At 44.1% G+C, this 26,862-nt stretch overlaps 1 protein-coding gene across 1 annotated transcript in view; it reads right to left on the reverse strand.

Annotated features, from left to right (window-relative positions):
* Positions 1–1,428: 1,428 nt before the first annotated feature.
* The window catches only part of crim1 (cysteine rich transmembrane BMP regulator 1 (chordin-like)), a 30,884-nt gene continuing 5,450 nt past the window's right edge, over positions 1,429–26,862 (reverse strand). Inside the window, exons 3-15 of the mRNA XM_031278940.2 lie at positions 26,575–26,748; positions 19,313–19,555; positions 15,778–15,957; positions 13,326–13,529; positions 12,374–12,502; positions 11,861–12,014; positions 8,182–8,303; positions 6,559–6,777; positions 4,937–5,152; positions 3,560–3,781; positions 2,612–2,734; positions 2,045–2,223; positions 1,429–1,635 (exon numbers count right to left, since the gene is read on the reverse strand). Coding sequence (XP_031134800.1) covers positions 1,441–1,635; positions 2,045–2,223; positions 2,612–2,734; positions 3,560–3,781; positions 4,937–5,152; positions 6,559–6,777; positions 8,182–8,303; positions 11,861–12,014; positions 12,374–12,502; positions 13,326–13,529; positions 15,778–15,957; positions 19,313–19,555; positions 26,575–26,748 — 2,360 coding nt within the window. The 3' untranslated portion in view covers positions 1,429–1,440. The remainder of the gene's footprint in view (positions 1,636–2,044; positions 2,224–2,611; positions 2,735–3,559; positions 3,782–4,936; positions 5,153–6,558; positions 6,778–8,181; positions 8,304–11,860; positions 12,015–12,373; positions 12,503–13,325; positions 13,530–15,777; positions 15,958–19,312; positions 19,556–26,574; positions 26,749–26,862) is intronic.

A 26,862-nucleotide genomic window follows, 5' to 3' on the forward strand; every position in this document is an offset into this window, starting at 1 on the left:
CTAGCAAGCTTCCCTTACGCTCTTCCACATCACATAATTCACTTGTATATGAAGAGTTAATGAGAAGCATCAGTACAACAATGAACATCTGTTCATCTTAATATTGGGTGAATACAGTATGTTACTGTTTTTTCTTGATATGGGCAAACACAGTTATTCAATGAAAACAATATATGCATTAAGGCTATAGAATTAAGGCTTTAAAATGAATCAATACTATCGCTAACATTCGGTGTGAACAGTAGCTCCACACACACACACACACACAGACACACACACGTACACAGAGACACACACACACACACACACACACACACACACACAAACACTCACACTCACAGCTGTGAATGAAGTTATGAAGTGAGGCATGGTATCAAAGGCATTCCATATAGGTCCAGATAAAGCGTCTGGCACCACTCTGCAGTCAATAAAATGACATTCCTCCTGGATGAACATCACTCTACTTGAACTTGCAATTTTTGTAATGATGAAGTACGACTTGAGTATTGCGGACAAGTTGGGAGAGGAAGCTCACTTATTTAATTTTGTAGAATTGTTTTTTTGTAGAATTGCGGTTTGTTGTCGAAGTTTTCTGAATGGAATGACTCAGGTCATTTGAAGGTAGAAACTAGGCTATTATTTGGGAAGCGGTCCTTCCTGAACTTGATCGCGGGAATGTGTCAATCGTGCCCCACAGAGACACCGATAGTAATAACGAGATATGGCCAAGAACAACACTACAACTAGTACAAATACTGTAGAAATATACAAAAAACTAAGATGGAAACCACACATTCTAAAGCAGGGGGTTGGATCTGGGGGTCTATATAAAGCCTGTTGACTTGGCTGCTGAACCCAATTTGATCCAGTTGGATTATCAGTTCCTTTGGCCTCCCTGCTGATGAAAACGATTACATCCATGAAGCACTGCTGAACTCAGAGAGGCGCAGCATCCTCGACACCCCCTTTTAACTACAGCCCAAACCCCATGTCCTAAAGCTTTTTATGCTCCTGTTGCCTTAAAGTCCAGTTTCAAAAGGAGCCAATAATATTACAATGTTCACAGTCAAAGTCTGATTCTGACCGAGGAGCCTCTCTGGCTGCCTCCCTCTCTGTTTTAAAGCAGAGCCCGGAGTGGCTGTGTCCTTTATATGTCCACCCGTGCATCCACCTCCCAGCGTCTCACTCCACCACAAAGATCCAAACATAGAACAATATGGAAACATATTAAAAGAAATAGAGGTCATTTGCTTTGTCTCTTGTAGAGCATCCTCAGTTTCACAAAGACAGAAGGGTGGGAACAAGTCGGCGGCACCCAAGGTGGGTGTGTGTGTGTGCACGGTTGCGCTGATCACCATGGATACAACAATAAGAGAGAGTGGGAGGTGCCGGACAGCTCTGATCTGCAGAGTTTGAGCGGTGTGTGTGTGTGTGTTTCTTTTAGCGCTTTGTCCAGTCGTTGCCCATGCTCAGCTTGGCCCTGGGGATGGTCATCTTGTCTGCGCAGGTGGAGCTCATTTCTGGAGAGAAATGGATGATGCCGCAGTCATTCTTCACATTCTGAAATTTGTTCTCCTTGGAGGGCTCCATGTAGACCACTGAGTTCTTGTTTACGTGCTTCTTTAGGATCACCGTCTGAGCAGGGAAAGGAAAAAGAACATAATCCCTTGTTAGATTGAAGCCATAATTCAGGTCATGATGGCTAGTACTGTAGGTGATGAAAGCTTACTAATTTATGTCAGCTTGCACGAGATGGCTTCTGAGAATACTCTGACGAATTCAGATTTTCTGAAACTACTATCTCATTTCACGGTAGAGTTGTAGACTTTATGATGGACATGACCTTGTTCCAGTTAAAAGTGCAGCACGAGGGGAAACTACATTAATCCTAATGTCGTGACAGTTTTAGCACTGGTTGTAGCAGAAGCTGGAAGATCAAGGAAAACTCCCTGTGACCCATCCACAGATTAACTCTGTCCACACTGTCATTTTAAGCCCTCAAAACAACGAGCTGATTCATGTGATTTACAGATTAACTTCTCACCTTCTTTGGTGCACTGTAGCAGGACATCTGCACCCACTTCTTTTTCTTGTTGATGAGTAATGCCACGACGAGGAAGATGATGATAGCCAGGAGGAGACCTGCCAGGATCCAGGCTGCTGATTGGTAGATGATGGCCATCTCTGTTTGGCTGGGGTAATTCTCACGCAAACCTGGCTCATCTGCGGGACACAGACAACATCGATATTCGATATTCGATACCGTGCCCACCCTATTTACCAAATCTTAATTGAAATCAGCTTATTTCTTTGTTTTTGGCAGAAATCTCAGCTCAGTACTAAACACTTAAAAAATCAACTCTGGGTGTCTCAAGAGAGATCATGCTTAGCCAGAATCCATTTATCATTATTGTTTTAGTTCAGCATAAGTTAGTAGAACTTTCACTCATTCATCAAGGCGTCCCAAACACCCTTCATTGGTATAAACATTTGCATGGATTGGCAGGAAGAGTGCATACAATGACGCCAATAATTAGGATGGGGTTACCACTACACAGTGTACAGGGAATAGGGAGAGGAGTGTGTGTGGAGGGATTTAGTGGGCAGGTACCTGTCTCAGCAATGATGGGTGGTACAGTGACTGTGGTCATCCACACTGCACTCTCCACTGTAATAGGGACCATTGTCTTGGGGGCGTCGGTAGACACCATCACCGGCACCGATGTTGTAATTTCTGTTTAAACAGGAGTAAGATCCATTACAAATGTCGCTGGTGTAATGCAAAAGATTCCAGACATAAACATTTCCAACTGTGAGTTAGTGTATGACCTCCCTGGTGTCTCAGTTGATAAGCTGTGTTTATAGGAACTGTCCCCTTAACTTCCACTGCACCGCTTTGTAAAGGCATTACGTAAAAAGCTCTGTTTTCCACAGGGCAAATAACAAAAACAAAGGCCAGAAAACGGCTACATATCAGGGTGAACAATGGGAGTCTATGCCGAGGTTTTCCTCTATAGGAAAAGCTGACATGGAGCTTTGCCTTCCTGTGCCGCCACAGAGCGAGTGTTGCAGGTCGATTCAGCCGGGGACAGGAAACACGTGTGAATGTGCGGATGCTCGAGGAATGTTTTTGCTCCGAGTGGAGCGTGTGTGTATGTCACATGGAATGTTGTTGCGAATGATGGTGTTTGCCCATGTAGCGCCAGAGTGGCTGTGTCTAATGAACAAACACATACACATTCAGTCTAGAAACCGGCAGTCCCTCAGCTACGCCCTCTTTTTTTAACATGTAGCATTATTAATTATAACTTTCCCAACAACAGGCTGTGCCCTGTTCCAGTGGTACCACTTATTATAAAGATGGTAGTTTTGCACAACTTTGACAGCTCTTGTTCTCACTTTGTGGAAGTGTTACGTAAACCACATTTTAGTATGTAATACAAACTCAAACTTGTGTATATTTTTAGTGTAATAAAAATACTCAAAGCGGCATCTTTGGCACATATACTTACTGTATAAATGCAGCTTTCTCTATAATGAGACGCACCTAAATACTCACCGAGACAGTGTGGGCAGCACTGGCCCTTGCGTAAGACGGGCACCCTGCAGTTGGCAGCCGGACAGCGCTGAGAGAAACACTGAATGGTGCCATTGTTGCAGGTGCAGCTGGTGCAGGCGTTGGCCTTCCAGGAGTCCCCAGCCAGTAGCACATCCCCATCGCTGGTTATGCAGTACTCCTGCTGGCTGTTGTTCACTGGCAGCAAGGGGCTCAGTGTCTCCTCTGTGGTTGCACACAGGTGTAAATAGGGTTAATAATAAAAATACACAAAGGTTAAGGTAAGACATGGGGCTGTGTGCTAAGTCATGTCCCAGCCTGTTTCCTCACTTAATATGATTTGGCAAAGTAAGGTTATAGCCCAAGTTTAGCTTCTTTAGAACTGCCATTTTCAAAGGAATAACGTAATTTTGTCTAAATTATATAGAACTATATGGAGAGACCAGCTTCTACGTGACTCCTGCATTTATCCCAGCTGTAAAACATCTCAGTCCACTGAAGTTATTGGGCCTTTAGGGTTACGTTCAAGATAAGATGCTTTACTGAATGTTAAACACAAGTGTCTCCATATGGCAGATGTCAGTTCAGTTGAAGGCCTTATCTCTCCGTCTCATCAGACCCCGCGGCCCTGAGATATATGGCCTTCTCATGACCAAAGCCTTTAGTTAGCATGTACACACTGTACTACCCTACTGTACACATACATCATTGGGCCTGTCAGTGAGATGTGTATTATTCCCACATTCCTGGTGACCAGGCCCATACATATATCAAAGGGTGGCTGACAATCTGCTTTTGTGAAGGAAGATGCAGCGATAAGGCGGGCCGGCATTCTCGAGGAGCAGCTCTCAGGCGCAGTCATGCATTGCTGATTTGTGGGCCTCATGCTTGTAAGTGTTTGGGATATGTTGATTCTAAGTGTATGAGAAGAGGCTTGAGTGTTTGGGTACAGTTGTAAATAAAATATGCTTGTGGTTTTGCATTCGCCTAGACATTTGTGTCAAAAGTTTATTCCCATGAAAAAGGAGGAATAGCACAGATTCAGTAAAAATTTGGTACATTCTTGCCCTTCCAGCTATAAGGGAGTTGGATGAACCTCCAGTGTGGGCCGCTGGGTGAAAGCAGTTCACATGTGCTGCTGCCTGCCCGGAGGATCACTATGTAAATCCAACCGGTCTTGGCTGGTGGTTTCTTTATGAGCCTGTGTGCCTGACATAAAACCTCTACAGAGTGCAACATGCAAGACCTTCCAAAACCACATGCTGATAGCACATCCAAAACAGATTTTTTACTTCCCTAGCCACTATCACAACTTGATGTGACCCATGCTGAGTTTTATCTGAAATTACCCCTGCTTTCCTCTGGCCTTTTTTCTGTTACCTGGGCATACGTGGCAACAGGTGTTCTTGTTTCTGATTGGTGTCTGGCAGAGAGCCGGTGGACACACTTCAGTGTCGCACAGGACACGTCCCTTCCTGCAGGTGCACCTTGTGCACTCGTCCAGGTTCCAGGTCTCCCCCTCCACATAGAATTCCCCCCCAGGTGCTCTGCACACCACCATGTCCATCCCTTCTGGCAGACCGCTGCCTGACTCATCTACAGTAGAATGAGGAGAGAGGAAGAGAGGAAACAGTCAGGTGTGTGCTATCAAATTCACAGGCATTCAGCCCATACTAATATCTGGTGCACAATGAAGTGAAACAACCATTTTGAGAGAGTAACAGAGTCATAGGTTACTAGAATAAAGATGCATGGGAGACCACTTGCCATTAAAAAGAAGCCTCAGGCAGTTTAGGGTTGTGTCCAAGTTGTGTTTTCACTCTAGTTTAGTTGAAAACATCTTTCTGTCCAGCAGAGTAGCAGACATCTGCAAAGAGTTAGCCTGTTGTCCCCTGACTGCAAAGTGTGTATAGCTTCTGAAATTTGTAGACATTCTTTCACTCCTAAATATTTGAACAGCCAACTGAGTCACTCCTCCATAAATACCCCGCATGAGTTGGAGGGTTGTGGATTAAAAAAGAAAGTGTGGGTGTGGATCAGTGTGCCTTCCATTTTTAGAGAAACAGACAGAGACTGTGTTTGAGAGTTTAAGTGGCCAGCAAGTCTAAAAAGCCTAAAAGCTAGCTAATGACTCAAAACTGTAATTTCCCCACTGGGGATCAATAAACATTTAATAGAAAAAATTAATAGAAAAAAACTCTCGACTCTCAACTTGATTGAGCTGTTAGGGGACTCTATACTGTGTATTTCCAGAACGTGGGTCCCGTTTTTGTAGTTCTGGCCATTATTTTTGTCATTTTTGTTTAAAGCCATCTGACTGTGTGATGTGTCTTCCTCTGAGCGATGTCACCATATTACCAGACCTTAAAAATTAACTTGATGAGTACAATATCATTATTACCAACAGGAATAATGGCCAAAACTACATATATAAGACCCAAGTTATAATAACCGTAGTCTATATCCATGACGTTCCACTTCCGGGATTGCTCCGGTGCTGCCGGAAATTCCGCCGGATCACGCTCTTTTCAGACAGATGTCCTGTTATCTTCCGCTTTCTTTGTGTTGGAATTTTAAACTCTGGTGGATTTATGAGGACTATGGTTAACTGCTCCTCAGATCTCTGCAGGGTAAATCCAGACAGCTACCTATCTGTCCAATCTGAGTTTTCTGTTGCACGACTAAAACAACTTTTAAACGAGCACGTTCCACTAAAACAAGTTCCTTCCTGAGGCTATTTTGCAGCGGCACCGTGGCTCTGTCCGGCACTTAGCACCACCCATGGCGATTGTGATTGGTTTAAAGAAATGCCAATAAACCAGAGCACGTTATTCTCCCATCCCGGAATGTTATGTGGACTAGCCAGTCCCTCCTCCGCAGCGCTGTGGAGGAAGGTCTGGCAATGCGAGACTATAATAACTATGAATCGTCCTTTAAAACTGGATCTAATTTAAAAATGATATTATTCTTTAAAGTTGGATATAAAATAAAGTTTGACATACCCTCACATGTAGGACAACACTGGTCAGGCCTTACAACTGGGTGAGAACAGCTGGGTACGGGACAGGAAATGAGCACACACATCTCCCGTCCGGAGTGGCAGTAGCAGTCACGACAACCGTCGTGCCAGCTGTCACCTTCCTCATATCGGTGCCCATTGGAGGTGAGGCAATAGTTAGGCATCGGGGCCGGGGGAGTGGTGCTTGGGATATGGACGCTTTCTAGAGACACAAGCATTAAAGGCACAGACATTACTGGGATGGTTGAGGACTGGTGGAGTAGCTGTCCAAATTTTCAAAAAGCCATATAGTCTGCTTTGTCAAGGAACCCTGTAAATTCACTCTGGAAATTTCATTAAGTACATTTATGATTTACAGTAAAATGGGCCAGTATTATTGTCTTAGGTCCAATTTCATTAGAGGCTAAAGTGAGCGCTAAGTGGTAATGGTTCCTTACAGTATACTGGAACATACACCAGTCAGGAATATTTGATCTTCCTTTATTGCGTATTTATGTCCCAATAATCCATTTATTATCCAGCCACAAAGAAAGCTTTATTAATCTCCCACAATTCTTGCCAACTGACAAAAAAACTTGTAACTGAGGGGCACGCAGACCTTATGAAGGGCCTAAGTTGCCCGTAACTGGGCCCCAGCATGTGTTAAACCCAGCACGGCTCTTAAAGTTCGTAGGGATCCACTGGGATCTTGAACAAACACAGTGGACTGTACGGTGTAGCAGAGTTCAGGCAGATGTTTCTTGTCGCTTCCCTTTTATTTAAATACTTAAAAAACAACACACACAGAAAAACATACTTCCAAAAAAAAGTTTCCTATCCCTGAATATTTTAAAAGTCCACAGAGAGACTGATACAAGAGTTTCAAAGTGAGGTAAACAGCAACTTTTAGGTTTAAGTCTGTGTGTCCCTGTTTGCGGAGATTAGGAGCCAGCTGCACTGATCACCTCACCATACAGGAAAACCACCAAGTATATTTGAAGCTGAAGTATTTATAATACAGCTTTATTGGCAAAATAAACACATCACATAAAATGTGGTGCAGCATAAATATGGCATCTGCATACTTGCTTTAAACTTAGGGGTTGAGGGAATCTAATTTGAGTTGCGCACACACAGCCCCTGGATAAAGCTAAACACCAACAAGAATCAAAACAAGCATACATAAAAGTCTCCACAGTAGAGCAGCTGAAGGTCAAAGGAAATCAAAGCTGCAGCTTAGTGGCAGAATTTCAACTCTGCAGACAGAGCTTTCCTATCTCCTTCTACCCACTACCCTTTACACTGCTTAAAACTAAGACCTTGTGGTGGAACTGTAGTTATGTATCAGGAGGTAACTCGATGCATGACTCTTAAAATGTAGCTATGAATAATTAAAAGTAGGGGTTATATGTTAATATATCAGGATATGGGTTAAAGATACAAAGCCTCCCCATTTAATATTGAGATTTGTTATGTATGAGAAGTTTGGCCTTAGACTGGTGGTAGAGGGAAGATCAAGATCTCGCCATAATCGGCACGGTTCATCCTCTGAGGACTGAATCAATCACAATATCTTGTGAAAGCATCAGCAAATCATCCCCGAACTATCAGAAACATTGTCACTTACCTTTACACATGCAGATGGAGCAGCCCTTCCTGTTCTGCCGATAGCCGTCGTTGCAGTGCTTGTCACAGGTGAAGGGAGGACACTTGACACAGCGACACATCTCACAGCCATGCTTGTTTCTCCTGCGAGGCAACAAACACGCACATGATGAAGCACACATATAAAAAGTTTTTTTTTTTTGGTGAAATGGAAGTTATCACTGTGTTCCAGTGAATCATTTCCAGTGAGTAACATGCTGTCTTCACTTAGATTTGATTTTTTTTTTTTTTACAGGAGAGTACAAAGTACTAGCTTCGAAAATCGACAATCACCTTAATATCAGCAAAACCAATGAGATTGTGGTGGACTATCAGATGAATAGAATGATAGAACGCAAAGTTGTAGCTATGCAAATAGACAATGCTTCAAATATGGATGTTGTTGCAAAGAAGCTACAAATTCTAAAACGGGGATGCTTGACACATCTTCAAACCAGCAGCACAGAAGATCTTTACAATTCAGTATCCGACCGAATGTGAAATATGGTCACAATCTCTCCTTCTGTCCCTGAGTTATGGCGTTGAATAGTCGGCAGAAAAGAGTTTTTGCAGAACATTATGATGTCACAGTGAGGTTGACCTTTGACCTTTTGGATATTAAATGTCATCACTTCATAATTTTATCCTGTTAGACATTTCTATGAATATAAACATAAATATAACATAAATTAGCATAGGAATTCTTTAGTTATGGCCATAAATGATCACCATCTGGTACGCTGCTGCCACTGCCAAGGACAAGGGCAGACTGCAGCGTGTCATTCGGTCTGCAGTGAAGGCGATTGGCTGCAATCTGCCGCCGCTCCAGGACCTATACGCCACCAGGACTCTGAAGCGTGCTGGAAAGATTGTGGCCGATCCCTCCCACCCCGGACACAAACTCTTTGAGCCACTCCCCTCTGGCAGGAGGCTGAGGTCCATCAGGACCACAACCACACGCCACATGAACAGTCTTTCCCCCTCCGCCACTAGCCTTACCAACAAGGCCCAGAAACCACCCTGACTCTCTCCACACTACACCTCTGGCTGTACATGCCACTGTTACTCTTCTGTAGCGTTCTTTTTTACTTTTGACTACTGTTTAACTTATTTTCTTATTTATTTTACATGTATTTGTATCTTTATTTATACATACTGTGTGTATATGTTTATACTTATGTTGTTTATATTCTTTTTATCCTTCTTATATTTAGAGAATGTGTGACATGCACCAACAACACCAACAACACATGACAAATTCCTTGTATGTGTAAAAAACGTACTTGGCAATAAAGCCCTTTCTGATTCTGATTCTGAAATGTGTTTTGTGAAGTCACAGCAACCTTTACCCTCCAAAATCGAATCACTTCATCCTTCGGCCACGGCTATCACCAGCACGGAGACATAAAGATGTCATACCGCTAGTTTAAAAATGGCTTCACATTGAGGATATCTCCAAGATGAACAGGGGTCTATGGAGCAACATGGTGTTGTGACTGAGTAAAACCCAGATGCTCAAGTCTGGTATAATCAACATCTGGGCCGGCTTTCCCCTCTCTATATTAGCTGCCTTTGAAGAAGGCCAAATAAAAGGCCAACACGTGACATCCCTGTGGTTTGCACATTATACCAACCCAAAGATGAAAAAGGAGCAATCTAAAGCCAATTCAGATGCTTTTAATTCACCCTGTTGCCATCTGAATTGCTCCAAAAGCCTTTGGCGGCACCAAAGAGCAGTGCTCAGATAAGACCTGATGTAGGCATGTTGATTGATCAGTACACAAAAAGACAGAAAACGAGTCCAGTTGTCAGAGTAAAGCAACAATAAAAGGATATCCTCACATACAAAGACACAGGAGCAGCATGAAGTGCAGAAGCTGCAGAGGGTGGAAATAAGCCAGTTGGATCTAATTATCTGCCTAATAAAACATGGATGAGCTGCAGGTTGATAAATTGTCAATGACCTGTATCTAGTCTTCTCTCATTCAAGACATCCTCTCTATCCCTCCCTGTCTCATTCAGCCTCTCTCACCCAGCTAGCCTCTCTCTTGTGTCTCTCCCACAGTGTAAGTGATGATACCCATTTTATGAAGCAGTGGCCTCATTAGGCCTGGTTAATGACTCCATTAATCTTCATCTGCTAGGGCAGCATAAATAAAAGAAGCCCTCAAACCCATGGACGGTGCTGCGTCCTATAAAGAGGACAGAGCATCACAGGCTCGGCAAACAGAAGACCCTATCTATGCTGAAACAGCAATATGAGCTATTGAAACAACACATGGCCAGTGCCTCACTGTACAAATACAGAGACAGAGAGTGCTGCAACCTTAGAGCAAGGCTTTGTTTGAAGATGGTGTGTGGAATGCCAAGCAGCGCTTTGGGCTCCAGGGGGATAGAGGGGCTTGGGGAGGCACTAAGGGCCCTGGGGCCCTGGGACTGCTGGCTCGGCACAATTTCCAGTTTGCAGCAACTGTGATGGCCAGAAGAATGCTATTTATGCTAAAGTGATGATTTTGAGCTATGAAGGATGGAAATCATAACTTCAGTCGCAAGAACTGCCCTAAGAATGTCCTTCATCTCGACTGTTAACACAAGAGAGAAATGTGCAGCACATAGTTGCACATAGTTTATAGTCATCCTGCTTTGGAGGCCTGATCCTTTGTGCCTTTTGTTTCTTTGTGGTGGCTGCATGCATAAGTCCTGTGTGAGGAGACAGATCTGCATTGTAGGGCTGGCAAGCTCTCAGAGGATTTCAGACTTCTGAGGCTAGATTTAAACAGCTGCTTATGAAGGATAAAGCCAGGACTTCCTGCTCTTCTTTTCCCCACAGGGTCCCCCTCATCCTCTCTCCTCTCCTCTGGTATACAGCGCAGACATATCGGGCCCATCTTGAGCCGTGGCTTCACAGAGCACGGTTGAGATACCCGAAAGAATGCCAACTCTATAAGTTTCATAAAGGCTGCTTTTGTCCTGATGTGTTTTTGATCGTTGTATTTAGACTGAACGATGATTTATGAAATGAGAGTGGTGCCTGGGGACCGAGCGTCCGGGTAGAGAGCACTTCCAGATATTTGATTGGGTTAAATGGGATTAGGAGGAGAGGAGCTGCAGGGAGCTGAGAGGTAAGGACCCCACAGTTAATTACTCACACACAAACATGCACAAACACAGATTTAGAGATCTGGGATTGGCCACCAAGGTAGGCCCTTTGATCTTGGATGCCAAACTACTGTTGCAATAGCCTGTTCTACTTCCCTTTTTACCAGGACTAAGCAGCCACTGGCCTTTGAGCATCACTTGATAATGTAAGTATTTAACTCCTTCTTCAACCATACCAATTTAAATACGGGAGGTGACTGGGAGAAAACTTTGTTAATGGAATTTATGAAAACTAAACCCCTTTAAACACAGATTTTAGGACGCAAACATTTTCCATCAAGAAAAACTCAATCTCTCATCGACATAACAGAATTTCCAAACTAGCCACTTAGGTTTTATGAGCTTATGAGCATGTAAGAGCAAAGTGTATAGTTCCTCATATAGCTGCATGTCACGTCACTGGCAGCCACAGATGCCTTTAAACAGGCTGAAAACACGGATGACACACACATGTAGCTGGACTTGGGGGATGAGAAACCCACGGTGTCACTGGGGGTACTTACACATATCCATAGGGGCAGGTCTTAGTGCAGGTCAAAGGTCGGCACTTGGGCACAGGCATGCTGCACTCACACACATCACAGCCAAAATCATCCTTCTTGTAGCCCATTTGGCATTGCAGTGAACAGTATTTTCCCAGGTCAGGGCAGGAGTCATCTGAAAGAGTTGAGGGAGAGGTCTTCTGATCAAGGGCGCAACAATCCATCAAAGGCAAAGTCATGAGTTGCTTTGGGGCTGCTCACAGGAACATTCTTGTGACAGAGTACCTTTCAAAGACTGTAGCCATGTACAAAAATAAGCTGTCATGAATGTGAACATGTCTTTGTTGCTGTCAAAAACCAGTGGTTTCCAGAGTGTTTTGACATCAGCATGAGCAAACAGGTAAATACAGCGTGCACCATTTTAATGCAAGAAGCAGCATGTCAGAAGAAATGTATCATGTTCATGCTTCTGCAAGTCAGTGCCTAACATGTTAACCCTTTATGTTCAACGTAAAGTGAGAAAAGTGAACTTACTGTTGAGACACTGGCAGAGCAGACATCCATTTCTGTCTTGTTGGAAGCCGTAGAGGCAGTCATTCCCTGACAGGGAGCAGTTTACCAGAGGAGGGCATAGCATGGGGCTAACTGTTTCGTAAGAAGGCTCTGGAGAACAAAAGAGATGATGGAAGGTAGGAACTTTGCATGAGAGCAACAGTATACGACAAAGAACAAACTGATTTCTTTTAGAAATTTCTTTCTGTTTTTTATATGTGTGCTAGGATGCCCTCAGGTGTTCAATGCTTTTTGTGCCAACTGTAATAGCTACCTATTTACACTGCTCTTATTTTGGAGTAAACAGTAATTACAGATAAATGTAGAGCAATTACAGCAGGGTGGGTTGCACTGTAAGGGGGATTATACCTCTCCGTCTTATTGTGTGGAACTGTCTCCCATTAATACGTTAAATTTGTTTAAAAAGCATGTTTCAGCTCTAGGACTACCAGTGAAGACAATAAGAGTGTCCCCTGGACTGACGTTAGACAGACCCTCTTGAATCAGAGCCAGCTTTATTGTGAAGCCACAATAAAGAATAAGGACAGTTTGGAACACACAGACATGCACCATAGCTATTCCCGTCAAACGTCTCTTGCCACGTTCAGTGGGAGGAGCAGCCCAACGAGCTGTAACTAATTACACTCACAAAAGAGGGATCCACTTCAATTATGCAGGCTCCTGCGTTAAAAGCCTCACACACACAGGTGGGTCTCATTTTGGCGGGCAAGGGTAATAAAGGCACACAAAGAACCCTGCAGCTTAAAGAATGCTCTGTGGCCTCCCCTTTAATGAGCCCATGCCGACATGTCCTCTGTAGCAAAGCTGTGGGGCCACTCCGACATGTGGTATGTTGGCTAATGTGTACCTCTTATAGTTATGGAGCTATACATTAGATATGATATATACAAAAGACCAACACAGCTCTCTATACCTTCACAGAAGGGACAGCACTCTCCCGGGATCTTGACAGGGTATTGGCAGCTCTGTTTGCAGGCCATGGCCGTGCAGTGCGGTTCCCCATCCACACACTGGCAGAAGGTGCAATCGTCCTCTTTCCACTGCTCCTCATGGCCCCGCAGCTTATTATTCACCCAGCAACTGGCCTTTGTGCTGTCCATTGACAGTAACTCCACATCTGACAGGAAAGAAAGACACATTGTGGGTGAAGGAATGGAGCGAGAGAAGAGGTGAATCTTTGATCCGTTTCTCAGCAGTCACATGTATAGTTTGGTACATCCTCTACTGTAATTGAATTAACATGAGACAGAGAGCAGAGCTGAAGGAAGCAGGCTACTCCATGAGGGAGCTAACAATATATGGAAACTGGCTTGTCACCAAGAGCTGTTGAATTTGGATGACTTATCTACATTTTATAAGTAGGGAGAGGGACCCTGGCTTTGCAACAACATACATAGGGATTTAAATTGAAACAAGACAGACGAATTTTAGTATTGAGTATTTGAGTATTGCCGTGTCGTCCTGAGAGAGATCTGATCATTTGAAACACAGCAAGGGGGTTTACGTTCATAACTGCTGGTCCCCACAGTGTCCACAGTGAATTTTAGATCTGTAGCACGTAATCTTAAGTAGGAACCATAAAGTTTGGGATAGTTTAAAAGCCAATCTGGGAAGCCATTCTGCTCAGCTGGAGGGGATGTATGATGCCTAAGCCCAGCTCTGGGAGTCTTTTTTCATTTACTATACACAGTTTTAATTGTTTTTGTTACACTGTTTATTGGTAACAAATGCAGGTTAGAAGGTAGTCTCAGCATTTTCTCTGTGTGTTTGTATGAAACAAAAGTGTGTTCATATTTCTGTGTTTATGTGTTTGGTGCGGCTAACTGGATGTGTATCAGAGGAAGAAAGGGTGCTGTGTTTTGTGCACAGGGATCCTATTTGTCCTATCTGTTTTGGCTACTGAGGTTCCATCCATCTGGCTGTGATTAACCTGAACAGGATCTATTTTTCTCTATTGCTGTACCATGACCCTTATAATGAAGGGTCGCTTCAGGATTTTAGCACTTCACTTCCATGTAGCTGGGGGACTTAAAAAAATAAAATAAAAAAAGAGTGGTAGAAAGTGATGCGGCAGACCCCAATATACAGTATTGTGATTCCTTTGTCACCAGTACTGGTCAAGCTCCAAAAACCCTGAATCCTACACTTCCCATAATGCAACGGGATCTTGCATCTTTCAGTTTGCTTCCTGAATACACAGCATTGATCTATTATTAATTCATAAATTTCATCCAGCAGACATGGAGTTGTGTTTCTGGCTACCTCCAATATTCACTTTCCTTTTAGCTCTGTTTTTGGTCTCCACCAACTTATGACTAAAATATCTGCTAAATACCTATGCACTATGTTCACTAGCTAAGCACTAACTTTGTCTGTCTGATAAGAATGAACCAAAACAGTAAAGTCAAGGGCTATAAAACCAAAACTGAAAGATGCTAGAGTGTCAAGTAATAACTCTCTATGGGCTTATCATTACAACTAATCCCTTTGACATTGCAAATAGTCATTTGATCTACTGTTAAATATCGATTAGTACATCTTTAAGTATAATCACACCAGGTAGCTTTAAATACTGTACATCTCTTAATCTAGATTAAGAGCCTTACAGTCTCCACAGTGAGCCATACATTAAGTAAGAGCAGTTTTCCATAAGTAAAAGATGAAAGCATTCCATACCATCTAAATGCCTACATATTCCAGGTGTACCTCCAACACTGATCTAAAATGATCCCCTATGCAGTCTTGCTCTTTGTCTTCTCCCCTCGCTCTCATGCACCCGATCAACTGTAGCCAAACGGGCAGATGCTAAAACTGGCTACCGTCTCCATCCACTGGCTCCTGGCAGACTGTAATGTGGTTGCCATATGCACTGCAACCCCATTTTTTAACAAGTGCACATATCAATGCTCCCTACCTGGCTTTGAACACATGTGTTTTGCAATTGCCCCCCCCCCCCCCCTCCCTCATTAAGCCCCAGAGCCAGATATTATAAAGCCAAGCCGTACACTCTGAAAGAGGGTTTTTATGTTCTTAAGCCTCCCCAGTGGAAAAGACTCCCTGGCTGGCTCTTTAGTGTGCGTCTTGTATGCCAGGTATGTTAACAACTGTGGAAACTGGTTATGTAGGAAGCCATTAAGGTAGGGTCACACTGGAGGTGTCGGGCATGGTGGATTTTGATATCACCTCTACCTTTCCTGTTGTCAGCTTTCCACTCTGCCAGCTGGCCACACAGGACTTCTCCTCTGTGCCACATCACCCATGGCTTAAACCTCAAAAGCACAAGTGTAGAACAGAATCTCCCATTCTAGTGTAATGAAGAATTAAGTTGCCACTTCTTAACAAAATATTAAGGTAAAGGTGTGTACCTATGCAGACAGGGCAACACTCGCCCTCAGGAATATAGAAGTTTTCACAGTCCAGCTCAGCGCACTCCGCCTTGGAGCAGAAGGAGATTCCTCCGCGGCACTGACAAAGCCAGCAGGGGTCCATGCGGTACACCTCGCCCTCGGAAAACTCCTTCCCATTGTGGACACATTTGGGAGAGACTGAGGAGAAGCCAAGGAAAAGAAGAATCAGACAGCTGCTGACAACCTTAAACTAAACACCATGTGGGGGCGATAATGCTAAACACACTCTGCAGTTGACGAATAGGGCACCATGCTCTGTCAGGTGTCCATCACATTTGGCAAAGATTAACACAAGGACTTTGTCTTCATGACTATATGACAGAAAAATGCAGTTTTTAATCACATATGTCAAGCTTGATCAGTGAGAGCCTATCACAATGGTATACAATCAATTAGAAATACATAAACACATCCATTCATTTTCTGCCATTGATGGAAATGTTTATCTGAACCTAATGGTCCTGAGGCAGACACTGACGGCTGAGGTTAAGCCTGTGGGGTGAAATGGCATTTATCAGACAATGAAGCCAAGTCCATGAGGAGGAATTTCACAGGGATCTATCAAGTGTTGAAAAGGCATCGAACTCTTGCAGAGGTGAGTAAAAGAGAAGAGTAGTGGGTCTGAAGCTTTGGCAGAATCTGGGCTCAGTATGCTGGTGGCAGGTGTAGTGAATCAATGCTCTGGCCTGCCTTTCCCAAAAGCATCGAAGCACTTAGAACCTCTTTTGGCCGTGTTCCGTCTATGAAATAAAATGAGCTTGGTTACAGCACAGGTCCGAGCTTGTGTCCAGACAACAGGCCCAGTAAAGACCAGAATACGTACGGGAAAACCTTGACCTGCTCATTAAACACTTGGCCCTTAAAGTGTCTGAATCTGTGCATAAATTTCTGTATGCATAATAACTACAATAACATCCTAAGTTGCAATTTCTACAAATTAAAACTAATACGATTCATTATTTGAAATGAATGGTGGTTGTTTTGTAGCCAAAGGAGCAGGAAGATTACAGCATGACATCTCAATGGTAATACTAGATTACACATTCAAATGTACCACAGTGGTTTGGGTGATTCAAAATTGTAAGATCTTAACAAACCACACAGCAACTTTTCATTAAACCCGCTCCAACATTAGGGGAGTGAGGCAATGTGGTTATGTAAGAAAGTCTCCAGACTTATAGAGGAGTAGCAACGCTTGTTAGGCAAGTAAATGCATTGCACACATGTGGGGCCAGCGGCTTCTATAAATGAGAGGCAGAGGTTACAGCAGCATCTGTATGCCTTTGACTGCAGACTTATAGCGTCTGCGCCAATGACCCCATGCCTTCTGACAAACAGCACTGCACTCTAATACAAAGCAGGTGGGCCAACTGATTTGAAAGTAGAGCAGGGATTTGTTGATCTTTTATTATCTTCCTTTCTGTTCCATTCTTTCAGCTCCATCCAGCACTATTCTCTCTCAGTATTCCTGTCATCCTGCTTTGCGTGCAGCAAAACCAAGCAGAGAAAATGCAATAAGCACTTTAGCTGGCCGAAATCAAAAGGCACGGCAACGTTTTTTAACGCTCACAGAAGCAATAGGAAGTCACATGACGGGATGCTCACATGTGATTTCCGCAGTGTTTGTTAATGGTAATCCCTAAAACAACTTGCAGCACAGAGTCTAAATTCCAGTCATGCTTTGTGATGTTCAGTCTTCTCTAAATTGAGGATTGGATTGGATGTGGAGATGGATGGACCATAAAACATTGACCCTTAGCCGCTCTAAATCATTCATAATGGACTGTCATACTGGCGCTTCTCCTGGTTGACAGGCAAAAGAAGCAAAACCACAGTGGGAAACATGACTTTTTTCCCAGAGAATAATAATGATTTATTAAAATCAACTTGGCAGTGATACTTAATCAGCTCAGTTTATTAGATTGTCAATGTCTAAAGACTTGGTTGTTGCGTATTTATAAACAATTTAAGCTGAGCCCCCTGAGAAGTGTGATCTCAGCCTTAGTGCTTTACATTGATGTAAATCTCAAAATAACGTGCAGTCCTGAACCTACTCTGCATCCAGGGCTCACTACAGGGGACATAGTATGCAGAGTTTGTGCCAGCTAGTGTTGATAAACAGCAGACCACATCTAAACAGGACCAAACAGGATAATTTGTAACATCAGGTGACATCAGGTCAGGACGGTGCTGCCAGGTTTTGTCTGCCACCCAGATACAGCCATTCTCCAGCCAACAGTGGAAAGAATCTAACGTTGACAGAGGCCAAAACACACAGGTGGGATTTATTGTCACTGCACACACTGACCCTGACTAAATATGAGCCCTCAGCCTAGTGGGCAATGGAAACAAGTTAATCAGTCCAAGCCTGACATGCAGAGACATTGAGAGGGCCGTGTTAAAGTGTGTTCCATTAGAGGAAACACTAGACTAGACTAGACTTTATATGTATACCATATAGTATTTGTAGCCAGTGCTTTGGGGACCAATGCAGGACTGGGGAGGTGACTAGGGGGCCCAGTGTGTGTCCTTGTCCCTGTCTGTGGAGCTTTCTGACATGGCGCAGTCATGCAGGCCTAACGGACGGTAGGGGCAGCACAAAAGGCATCAAGCCCCAGGCCCAAAGAGCAGCAGACACTTGTTATCAAAACACTGATCCCATGGCCCCCAGGTCCGCCATTCAGCCCCCGCCGGCCTGCCGGACTTGATTACCCTCCCCACTGGCAGACTGGAGCACATAAAAAGCATTCCCATCAATGAACTGTTGAACCTTTTCCCTTTGGACGTGTGACCAGACAGGAACCCTTTGACACTGCACTTCTGTTGAGCAAATTCGTAGCCTAAGCACTTTTCTGGTCACTGGGCTCGTTAAGTCCATTCATTCCGGGACACAGCACTCATTTATGCATGTGGAGGGGCCAGAATGGGAATTTGTTCTGTTGGTAAAACAGCGAATATTTGTTGGGAGCGCAGAGTAAACAGACCAATACCACAGGTCCCCTCCCTGCCTTCCTGACTCTCCTGGCTGCCTCTGGGGCATGTCAGAGAGCGCTGAGGTCTATCTATATGTGCTCAACATCTGCTCTCTGTCGCCTCTCTTTCTCTGCATTTCCTGTCTCTTTCTCACCAGGTGAGAACATTTTGCAAGGGCGTATTTCAGACCAGAAATCTGCTTTAAAAGACCCATTATATTTAAGATCCCTTCAGGCATTAACAATATTTGTGAATACACCCCTGCAAACATTTCTTTGAACCATGGTTTTAACCCTGGCAGGCATCGGCCCAACCTGATAAACAGCCCAACAGTAATTATCCAATCAACAACTTTTATTTTCATCTGTGGACATTTGGTCAGCAGGGAGAAAAGCCTTACTCTGAGGAAAATAATTGCTTCCTCAAAGGCGATGAATCTCACACCGACTGTGCCATTGTTACCCCCAGTGGGAGACCAATCGAAACAGATTGTGTAGTGTGTGCAGTTTAGTGCAATCACCTTTCTGGCACTCAAAGACATCACAGCAGTCTCCTGGCTGACCGCTGGCCTGGCTGAGTGGCACGGCTCGCTGTCCGCTCGGGCACTGGGGCTTGCGGCAGGCACGGAGGTCGCAAGTGCACTGGGGCGGTATGGAGGGGCAGCAACCAGTAGGGGACGTGTAACTCTTGGTCAGGACTGAACCTTTGGGGCAGGAGGGCACCTGCAGAGTGGGACATGTCAGCCCGGCACACCTCAGCTCCTCTGAAACACACAGACATGGACACATGTTCACATTAAGATACATGTGGGTATGTAGCATACAATAGCGAAAGGGACAGACACGGCTTTTGCATCTTTTTTCATCAATTTTTCTTCTTCCTTTTTAAGACATTCGTAACAGCACCTTCAACTGCTCTAGGCTCTGACAGTGCCCACACTGTTCTCCTAGAGGCAGGAAGTTTTTTTCTGTGCTTGCACGTGTGTGTGCATGTGTGTTTAAGGGCTACTCATAGTGTAGTTGGAACAGCACTACTCATGTTACAGTCTCTAAAGGCTAAGTTCACACAGTCACCCAACACAAACTCTGTGCACAGTCATCAGATCCCCACTTCAGTCCGTGACAGCTTCACAGCATCCTGTCAGAGAAGTGAGAGCGCCGCTCTAGACACGACAAGGCTCTCTGCATATCCTGTCTACGGGCCTCTGATCCCACCCAGCCAGGCTCCAATCCAAACAGCCCCTCACGCTCTAAAACCAGTCATTAATACCAGCCAACCTTCAACAGAGCTTTTCTTCTTGCCAGTTTAGAATCTCCCCTTCATTTAGCATACCAGGATGTGTTTGTCTTTTCATTTGCCAGAGCCAACTTAATAGCTCTGATAGCCCTTGTTAAAAGGGAAAAGAGGTGCAGGGGTACTAGAAATCTGGGCAAGGGGCTCAGGGGTGAATTTTGGAGCCTGTTCAGGAAAAGAAAAGTGGAGCGCCCCTCTGTACAACCATTGTATGAGAACAGTAGCTACCTTACAAAGATTGGATTACCCAAACCAAAGGGACATGTTTATTTTGGTTCTCCGTGTCACTGTAATGTATACAGTGCATGTAGAAGAGAATTGGGGAGAGCAGATTCATGTCCTATAATTATCAATCACTAAGTAATTTCCCAGATCCCCTGCTGAAAGCACAGTAAATACACACTTTGTAGCACTTTGACAGCTGAGAAGGAGAGTGGAAAGGCAAGGTTAACTAGTGCAGAGATTATGGAAGATGAGGAAGAGGAAAATCTGGTAATCGCTGACATTTAAAGCAGAAAATGTGTCAACAAATGACTGCCTTATAAGAAAGATAAATTGGAGTGGATTTTGATTTAGTAATGAGAAATACTTGACAATCTTTGCATGCATATGGTTTTTAAGGAGAGGGACTGATGTAGGCTGAAGTTGCGCTTGGGGTTTTGGTCGTGTTTCCAGAAGCTGAGTTTTCTTGATGGTCTTCCCAGACTGCTGTTGGCTCCACGGTGCAACATGAGTCTCTCAGAGGATATGCCTCATCCCTGACATTTGAAGACCTGTAAATGGATCCCTCTGGGTTTTGCCACAAGATGAGGGAAACTGAACCAGTGAGAAGTTTGGGGTCCAAACTTCTGATCCCCTGGTAATGGTTCTGCTCTGCCAGTCCTCAACTCCAGAGCTGGACCTCTGAATCGTACTGTATATTCTCAACCATTCCAGCTCTTTATGACCTGATGCTTTGCCTACATTTCGGTTAAGTAGCCGTTTGATGTCTGACCTAAAATAAACATGGGTCTGTATGACTGTGACTGCTGTATTTTGGTGGGTGGGGGGGTAACATTTCTTACAGATGAAATGAGGATAAGGGAAACATTGATTTTTTCTGGCTCCAGATAAATAGAGCAGGAGTGTGAGGTATCTGTACTGTACTGTTTACTCAAGCAACTTGGGAACAGTGAGGACTGCCACAAAGCTCTCATTGATAAACGTAGCAGCTGAATAGTGTCATAGAAAATGAGGGGGAAAACCCCTGAATTAAGGGAGGCTACAACCTTTTTAACGGTTTTTGGCCTAATTCCTAAGCTGGAGTTAAATAAACTTCAGTTGGAAGCGCTGATTGGTGAATGTTTTACTTCCAATAAAAAGTCTAATTAAGTCTGCTGCTGCTCAGTTGAAGACTGGTTTTGCATATGAAAACCTCACGCTGTTTAAAGCAATAGAAAATGCCCTGGGACGATCTTCCACAACGTTCTGCACTGAAAAACACTTTCTGTGTATTGTATGTGTCCCAGAGAAGGCTGATTACCCTTTCAGTTGTGATAATGACTGGGGTTAAAGTGCGCTGGGAAAAGCAGCTGGCAGACATACCATTGTCATTCAAATGAACAGAATTATATCCATCCATGGAAAAGGTTCCAACCCTTGCAGGTCCAATTAATATAATTTTCTAGCTGGCACATTCATAAGCACAATAGGCAGACAGCGAGGACAGTAAAAGTCAGCAGCAAATGGATTGTATCCTATGCTGTTTGTGTTCTATTTCTGAGCATAAATGGCTGTAATTAGATAGTGAGCAACCACAGAACCACTCTTCGTATCACAAGTGGCCATACTCCAGCTTGCACAAACACAAAAGGCCTGATTTGGTATGCTTGATAAATTCTCTCTGCAGATTAGGAACATGCTCTTGTATGACTGTATGATAGCAAAGAATGAAACCTCAACACACAACCTGGAACACACACACACACACACACACACACACACACACACACACACACACACACACACACACACACACACACACACACACACACACAAACACAGAAACGCTGGTCTAGAATAGGTGGGATACGGAAATTGCTTCATTACCACAGAATGGTCTCTTTTGTTAACAATGCATATTTCTGGCATCTCAGCAGCTCATTGAAGAAAGTAAAACACCTCCTATCTAAATGGGTTTTTCTTCTCTTAAACTCTGGGTACAAGGAGCTCAGTCTTTCCCCGAACCAGAGCGGCTCGTCTAGGCAGAGGAGGCTGTGTTGACAGCCTGAGTTTACTCATGGAAAAAGCGCACAATGTGAGTTCTGTTCAACGACTGACTTTGGAAGCAAGTCAGCAGAGAACAAAGCCGTCTCAGTCCAGCTGCCCTCCGTGGGTTTCTGGTCTGTCCTCAGGTTTTATAAAGTTGCTCCGCAAAAGGGACACATCAGGGCCGTCTCTCACATAAAGCTGTGGGGCCCTGGCCCTGTGCCCACCAGCAGTTACAGCTGAAAAAGTCAGCATTGTTTGCCATGTGTATCAGCATGTGTGAGTATATGTGTGAGGACCGCAAAGCAGGTCTGGGAGGGGGTCCAGGCCAAAAGGCACAGACGGGGTCACCAGGAAGAAACACTGGGTGGGAACTTCACACCATGGTCAGAAGCTTGAGGTAGACGGGCGTAGGCACGCAGCAGCCAGCAGGCCTGCATCTGCTGCCTGCACGTCTTGCTCTCTCGCTCTTTGGCTAAATATTTGCAGATGAAAAATGTGATCCCAGTGTCCTGAGTAACACCGCTTGCAGCTGTGAACGAGCATGTTTGGGTGAGGTAATGAGTATGTCCACATGTAGGTCCACATTTGCACATATATTTGTGTGTGTGTATATATATATATATATATATATATATATATATATATATATATATGTGTGTGGAGCATTCCATTGAAACACACCCTTTCTGATGGAGAGCGCAAAGGACTTCTATCTTGCTAAAGGGCCCATGCCTTAGAGATCAACACCATGCATGGTCTATTGTTACATCAGGCACAACATGCATATGAAAAGGGTGAACACACTGCTCCGGGTCACTGAACATAAAGCACTGGGAAACATAACTGAATAGTTGTCACGTGTACTGTCACTCAGGGGACACTATACATCAAAAGATAACCCTCATCTATAGCAAATGTATAGGAGACCTGTGGTGTAGACAGCTGTTGAATAAGCTGTAGAAGAGGCAGTTGAGTTATATATGGATTCTGGCCATATGGATTTATTCCCTTTCACAGGAAAATAATAGCTGATGATGGATGAAATGTGCCTGGGAACTAAAGGAGTTGGCTTAGTTTGCATTTGGGGTGTCTTTGATTCATTAATAATTATGGTTAAGTCTGGGGTTTTAGGTCTAGATTTAATGAATGGACTGAGGGTTAGAGCAGGAGATGCAGGAATGGTCTAAGACTCCATGTGTGTGTCTTGGCTTTTCCCACTAGCCTAATGCTGGATGGTTTGGTCAGTGGCTGACCATGAGTAGTGAGTGGGTTGACAGCAATCCCAACATGCCTTGAAGGGACGCTCTTTGTCTCAATCGCCACACAAGAGTTTTGTTTCCTCTTTGAAATCCCTACCCACACACACATCCAAATACGCACACACTGGGAAACGAGCAGCTTGCAGGGTACAACAAGGACCATAGCTTCCACAGATGGCACACAAACACACAGCGCTGAGATGTCTCCCGCCCCTGCCAGCCGGCGGTGGTCTGGCTCGGTCAGTAATAGCTCTGCCACAAAGAGGCTGCAGCCAAGCAGAACTAACAGTCCTTTCACAAGGGCAGAGAAGGCGCAGGACGGAGGTGGCATAGGTGGGCAAGTAGATTTGTGGGACCAAGGTCAGTTTGTGCCATGGCATGATAGTGGGCACTGCTTCCCTGTCTGATGAACCGCTTGTGAACTTCCACATACCTGTGAGGGACAAAGTTTACTCTATTCTATCCCTATTATCAGTCCACAAGTAAGTAGACAACCTGACTGCTTCAACATAGCTGGGTTTTCAACTATCACTTCTTCTTAGCAAATGTTAGTATTAAGTGATGCCAGTCATATGAATCATCTAAACACTTCCAAAATGCACTGACTTCCGTTACTTGTTTCCATCAGTGAGCAACAGCGGGGGAATTCCTCTAAAATAACAGTTAGGGGCCTTATCATGAATGAAATATGTAAACCATCCTAGAGTGTAACTTTACCAAACACCACCCTACCAAGACCCTGGTGCCTGTACTTGACACAAATACCTCGACAAAATGGTCAGCCTCAGTTGTGATTTCCTATCTTCCTGCGTCTGCCTTTCCCCTCCCTCTCTTACACTTATCACACTTATCACTTATCATCCTCTCTCCCTGACATGTGGGTTGCTCGAGATTGAACATTTGCAGCTAAATTACATCAGTGTCTTGAATACCAGCAGAGAAGCAGGATCCCACTGAAACAACAAGAGGCAACATGAGGTGATTGAACACCAGCAGTGGTGAAGCAGAGAAGATGTTGAGTTTTACCAGATCACTGTGTGCCACAGGGGAGGGATGAACTAACAAGACCACTGAGTGAGTCAGAGAGAAAGTGAGAGGCCAAACCATTACCATGTGTAAGCTTACTCAAGACGATAATCTATGTTCTGACTGATCAGGACACAAAGTCTGCTATGTGTGTAAAGTGTGATCGGTGGCACTTAATGCCCTGGGATCAGGTTTATAGGATACATTTGCTGTCACACACTAGCAGGGCATGCTAACACTAACTGCTTGTGTCCAAAGACAACGAGGGGTCGATGGACGCAGTCTCTATGGAGTCCAACAGGACAGAGCGAATAAGATTGTAACCGCAGTCCTGGTCTGGTCACAGAGGAAGCTCTTGCTGGTGACATATGAAGGAAAATCTCGGCCAAGATAATTATCACACACAGACACATGCACAAACCCACATGCTTACATATACAGGCTCATCCCACACACACACACACACACACAAACACACGTGATGATATATCTATTTCTTTCCACATGCACATGCATACTTGCAGAGATAACAGACACACACATCCTGGTCTCTTACTTAATGAGGGGCCATCAGAAGGGTGGGTGTGTTGCAGTACAAACTCATAAGCTGCTGAAAAATGTTGTTTACAGTTTTCGCTGGTGTGAGTTTAAACTGTCATCTGTCTGATTTGTAGATCGGTTACAAAACAGAAGACCAGCAGTATATCTTTCACTGTACCACTAGTCTTAAATGATGATATACGTCTAAACAATGTAATGTTTGATGAACACACTTCCTGTGGGATTTACTGATCAAGAACATCCACACAGCTGGAGTGTAAATGTTTTGGAATAACCGCTGTGTTAGTTGCAGACTAAATAATCTCAAATATGTTTCCATGGCACGTTGCCAGCCACTGTTTTGTCTATCTAAAGAGCCGGTCTTCCTCTGAAATGTCAGCAAATTGCAAACAAGAGCAACACATGTAGATAAAAACTGTCAAAGTCACATGCTCTGGACTTAATCTGTTCCTGGGCCATTTTTATTACATTCACAGAAGAGCAGTGAGTTCACTCAGTGGTAGTCCTGTCCTATTTTGCAAGTGTCAGTCAGGGGGCAGCCGCTACTTTTCACCTGTCTACCTGCCAGACACCTCACAATTGAAATGAGGAAGCTAAACTCTGTGCCAATTAAAAATGTTCACTTAGAAGTTTCAATCACGGTGAGTGGAGGTAAACACACATTCTTATATTCTCTCACATCATTCAAGGGATTCTCTTTTTTAAGCATTCATCTTACACTCTATACTGTTACACCTTAAGGACTGTATCCTGTGACTGAAGGTCGTCAATTTCCATCATCAGTCTCGGCAACTCCCTCTCTCGCAATGGAGACTTTTTCTGTTTTAGCTACTCTTTCAGTCAGATTCAAACCTTCTTTCTTTCACTCTCTTCATCTTCCCTTCTTGTTTTCTTTTCATGACATCAGCCTTGCTCTCTTTCTTTCACTCATCTTCCTTCTTTACTTCTCTTCTTGTTATCATGGGAAGTGCCGTGCATAATGCTATCTGCCTGCTTTCCCAGTGCAAACATTCAGGTAGATTAACTTGATCTTTAAAGGATCCTTTCACTTAAAATGAAAGGTGACCATTTCATTGGTTGGCAGCAATATGCTTCCTTTCACACATAATGAGCTAGGACATAAGGAATTCTGTGTTCCACTCAGGTGATTTGTACAAGAGAGGGGCGAAACCTTGAGCTGCCAAAGCTGAAGCAAACTTTATATCAATGTTTATACTAAGCATGGACTATGAATGACACAATTCTGATATGTTTAAGTGACTGTGTAGTTGCAGAATCTATTACGGATTCAGGTATAAATCCTCACAGCTTAACATTAAATAACTTGAGCTGAGCAAAGCTACTGGCTGCCGTGTGGTTCATCAGTTCCAGTTGCAGGTCATTTGCAGGTTACCTGCGGCTTCCTGGCACTGGCTGCGGTTGATGTAGGCAAAGTGGTGGTGGCAGCTCTGAGACTCGCACACACAGCCCTCGGCGGTCAGGTTACACCCAGAGAACATACAGGCCCGGTTGGATGGTCCCACATACTTCTCTTTGTGTCTTTCCAGGTGCTCGTGCCTGCGAACATCTGAAATCCAGCCATGGAAACACACACACACACACACACACACACACACACACACACACACACACACACACACACACACACACACACACAAACCACAGTCATCAATGAGTCACA

Source organism: Sander lucioperca, chromosome 18, assembly GCF_008315115.2.
Source record: "Sander lucioperca isolate FBNREF2018 chromosome 18, SLUC_FBN_1.2, whole genome shotgun sequence".
NCBI lineage: Eukaryota > Metazoa > Chordata > Actinopteri > Perciformes > Percidae > Sander > Sander lucioperca.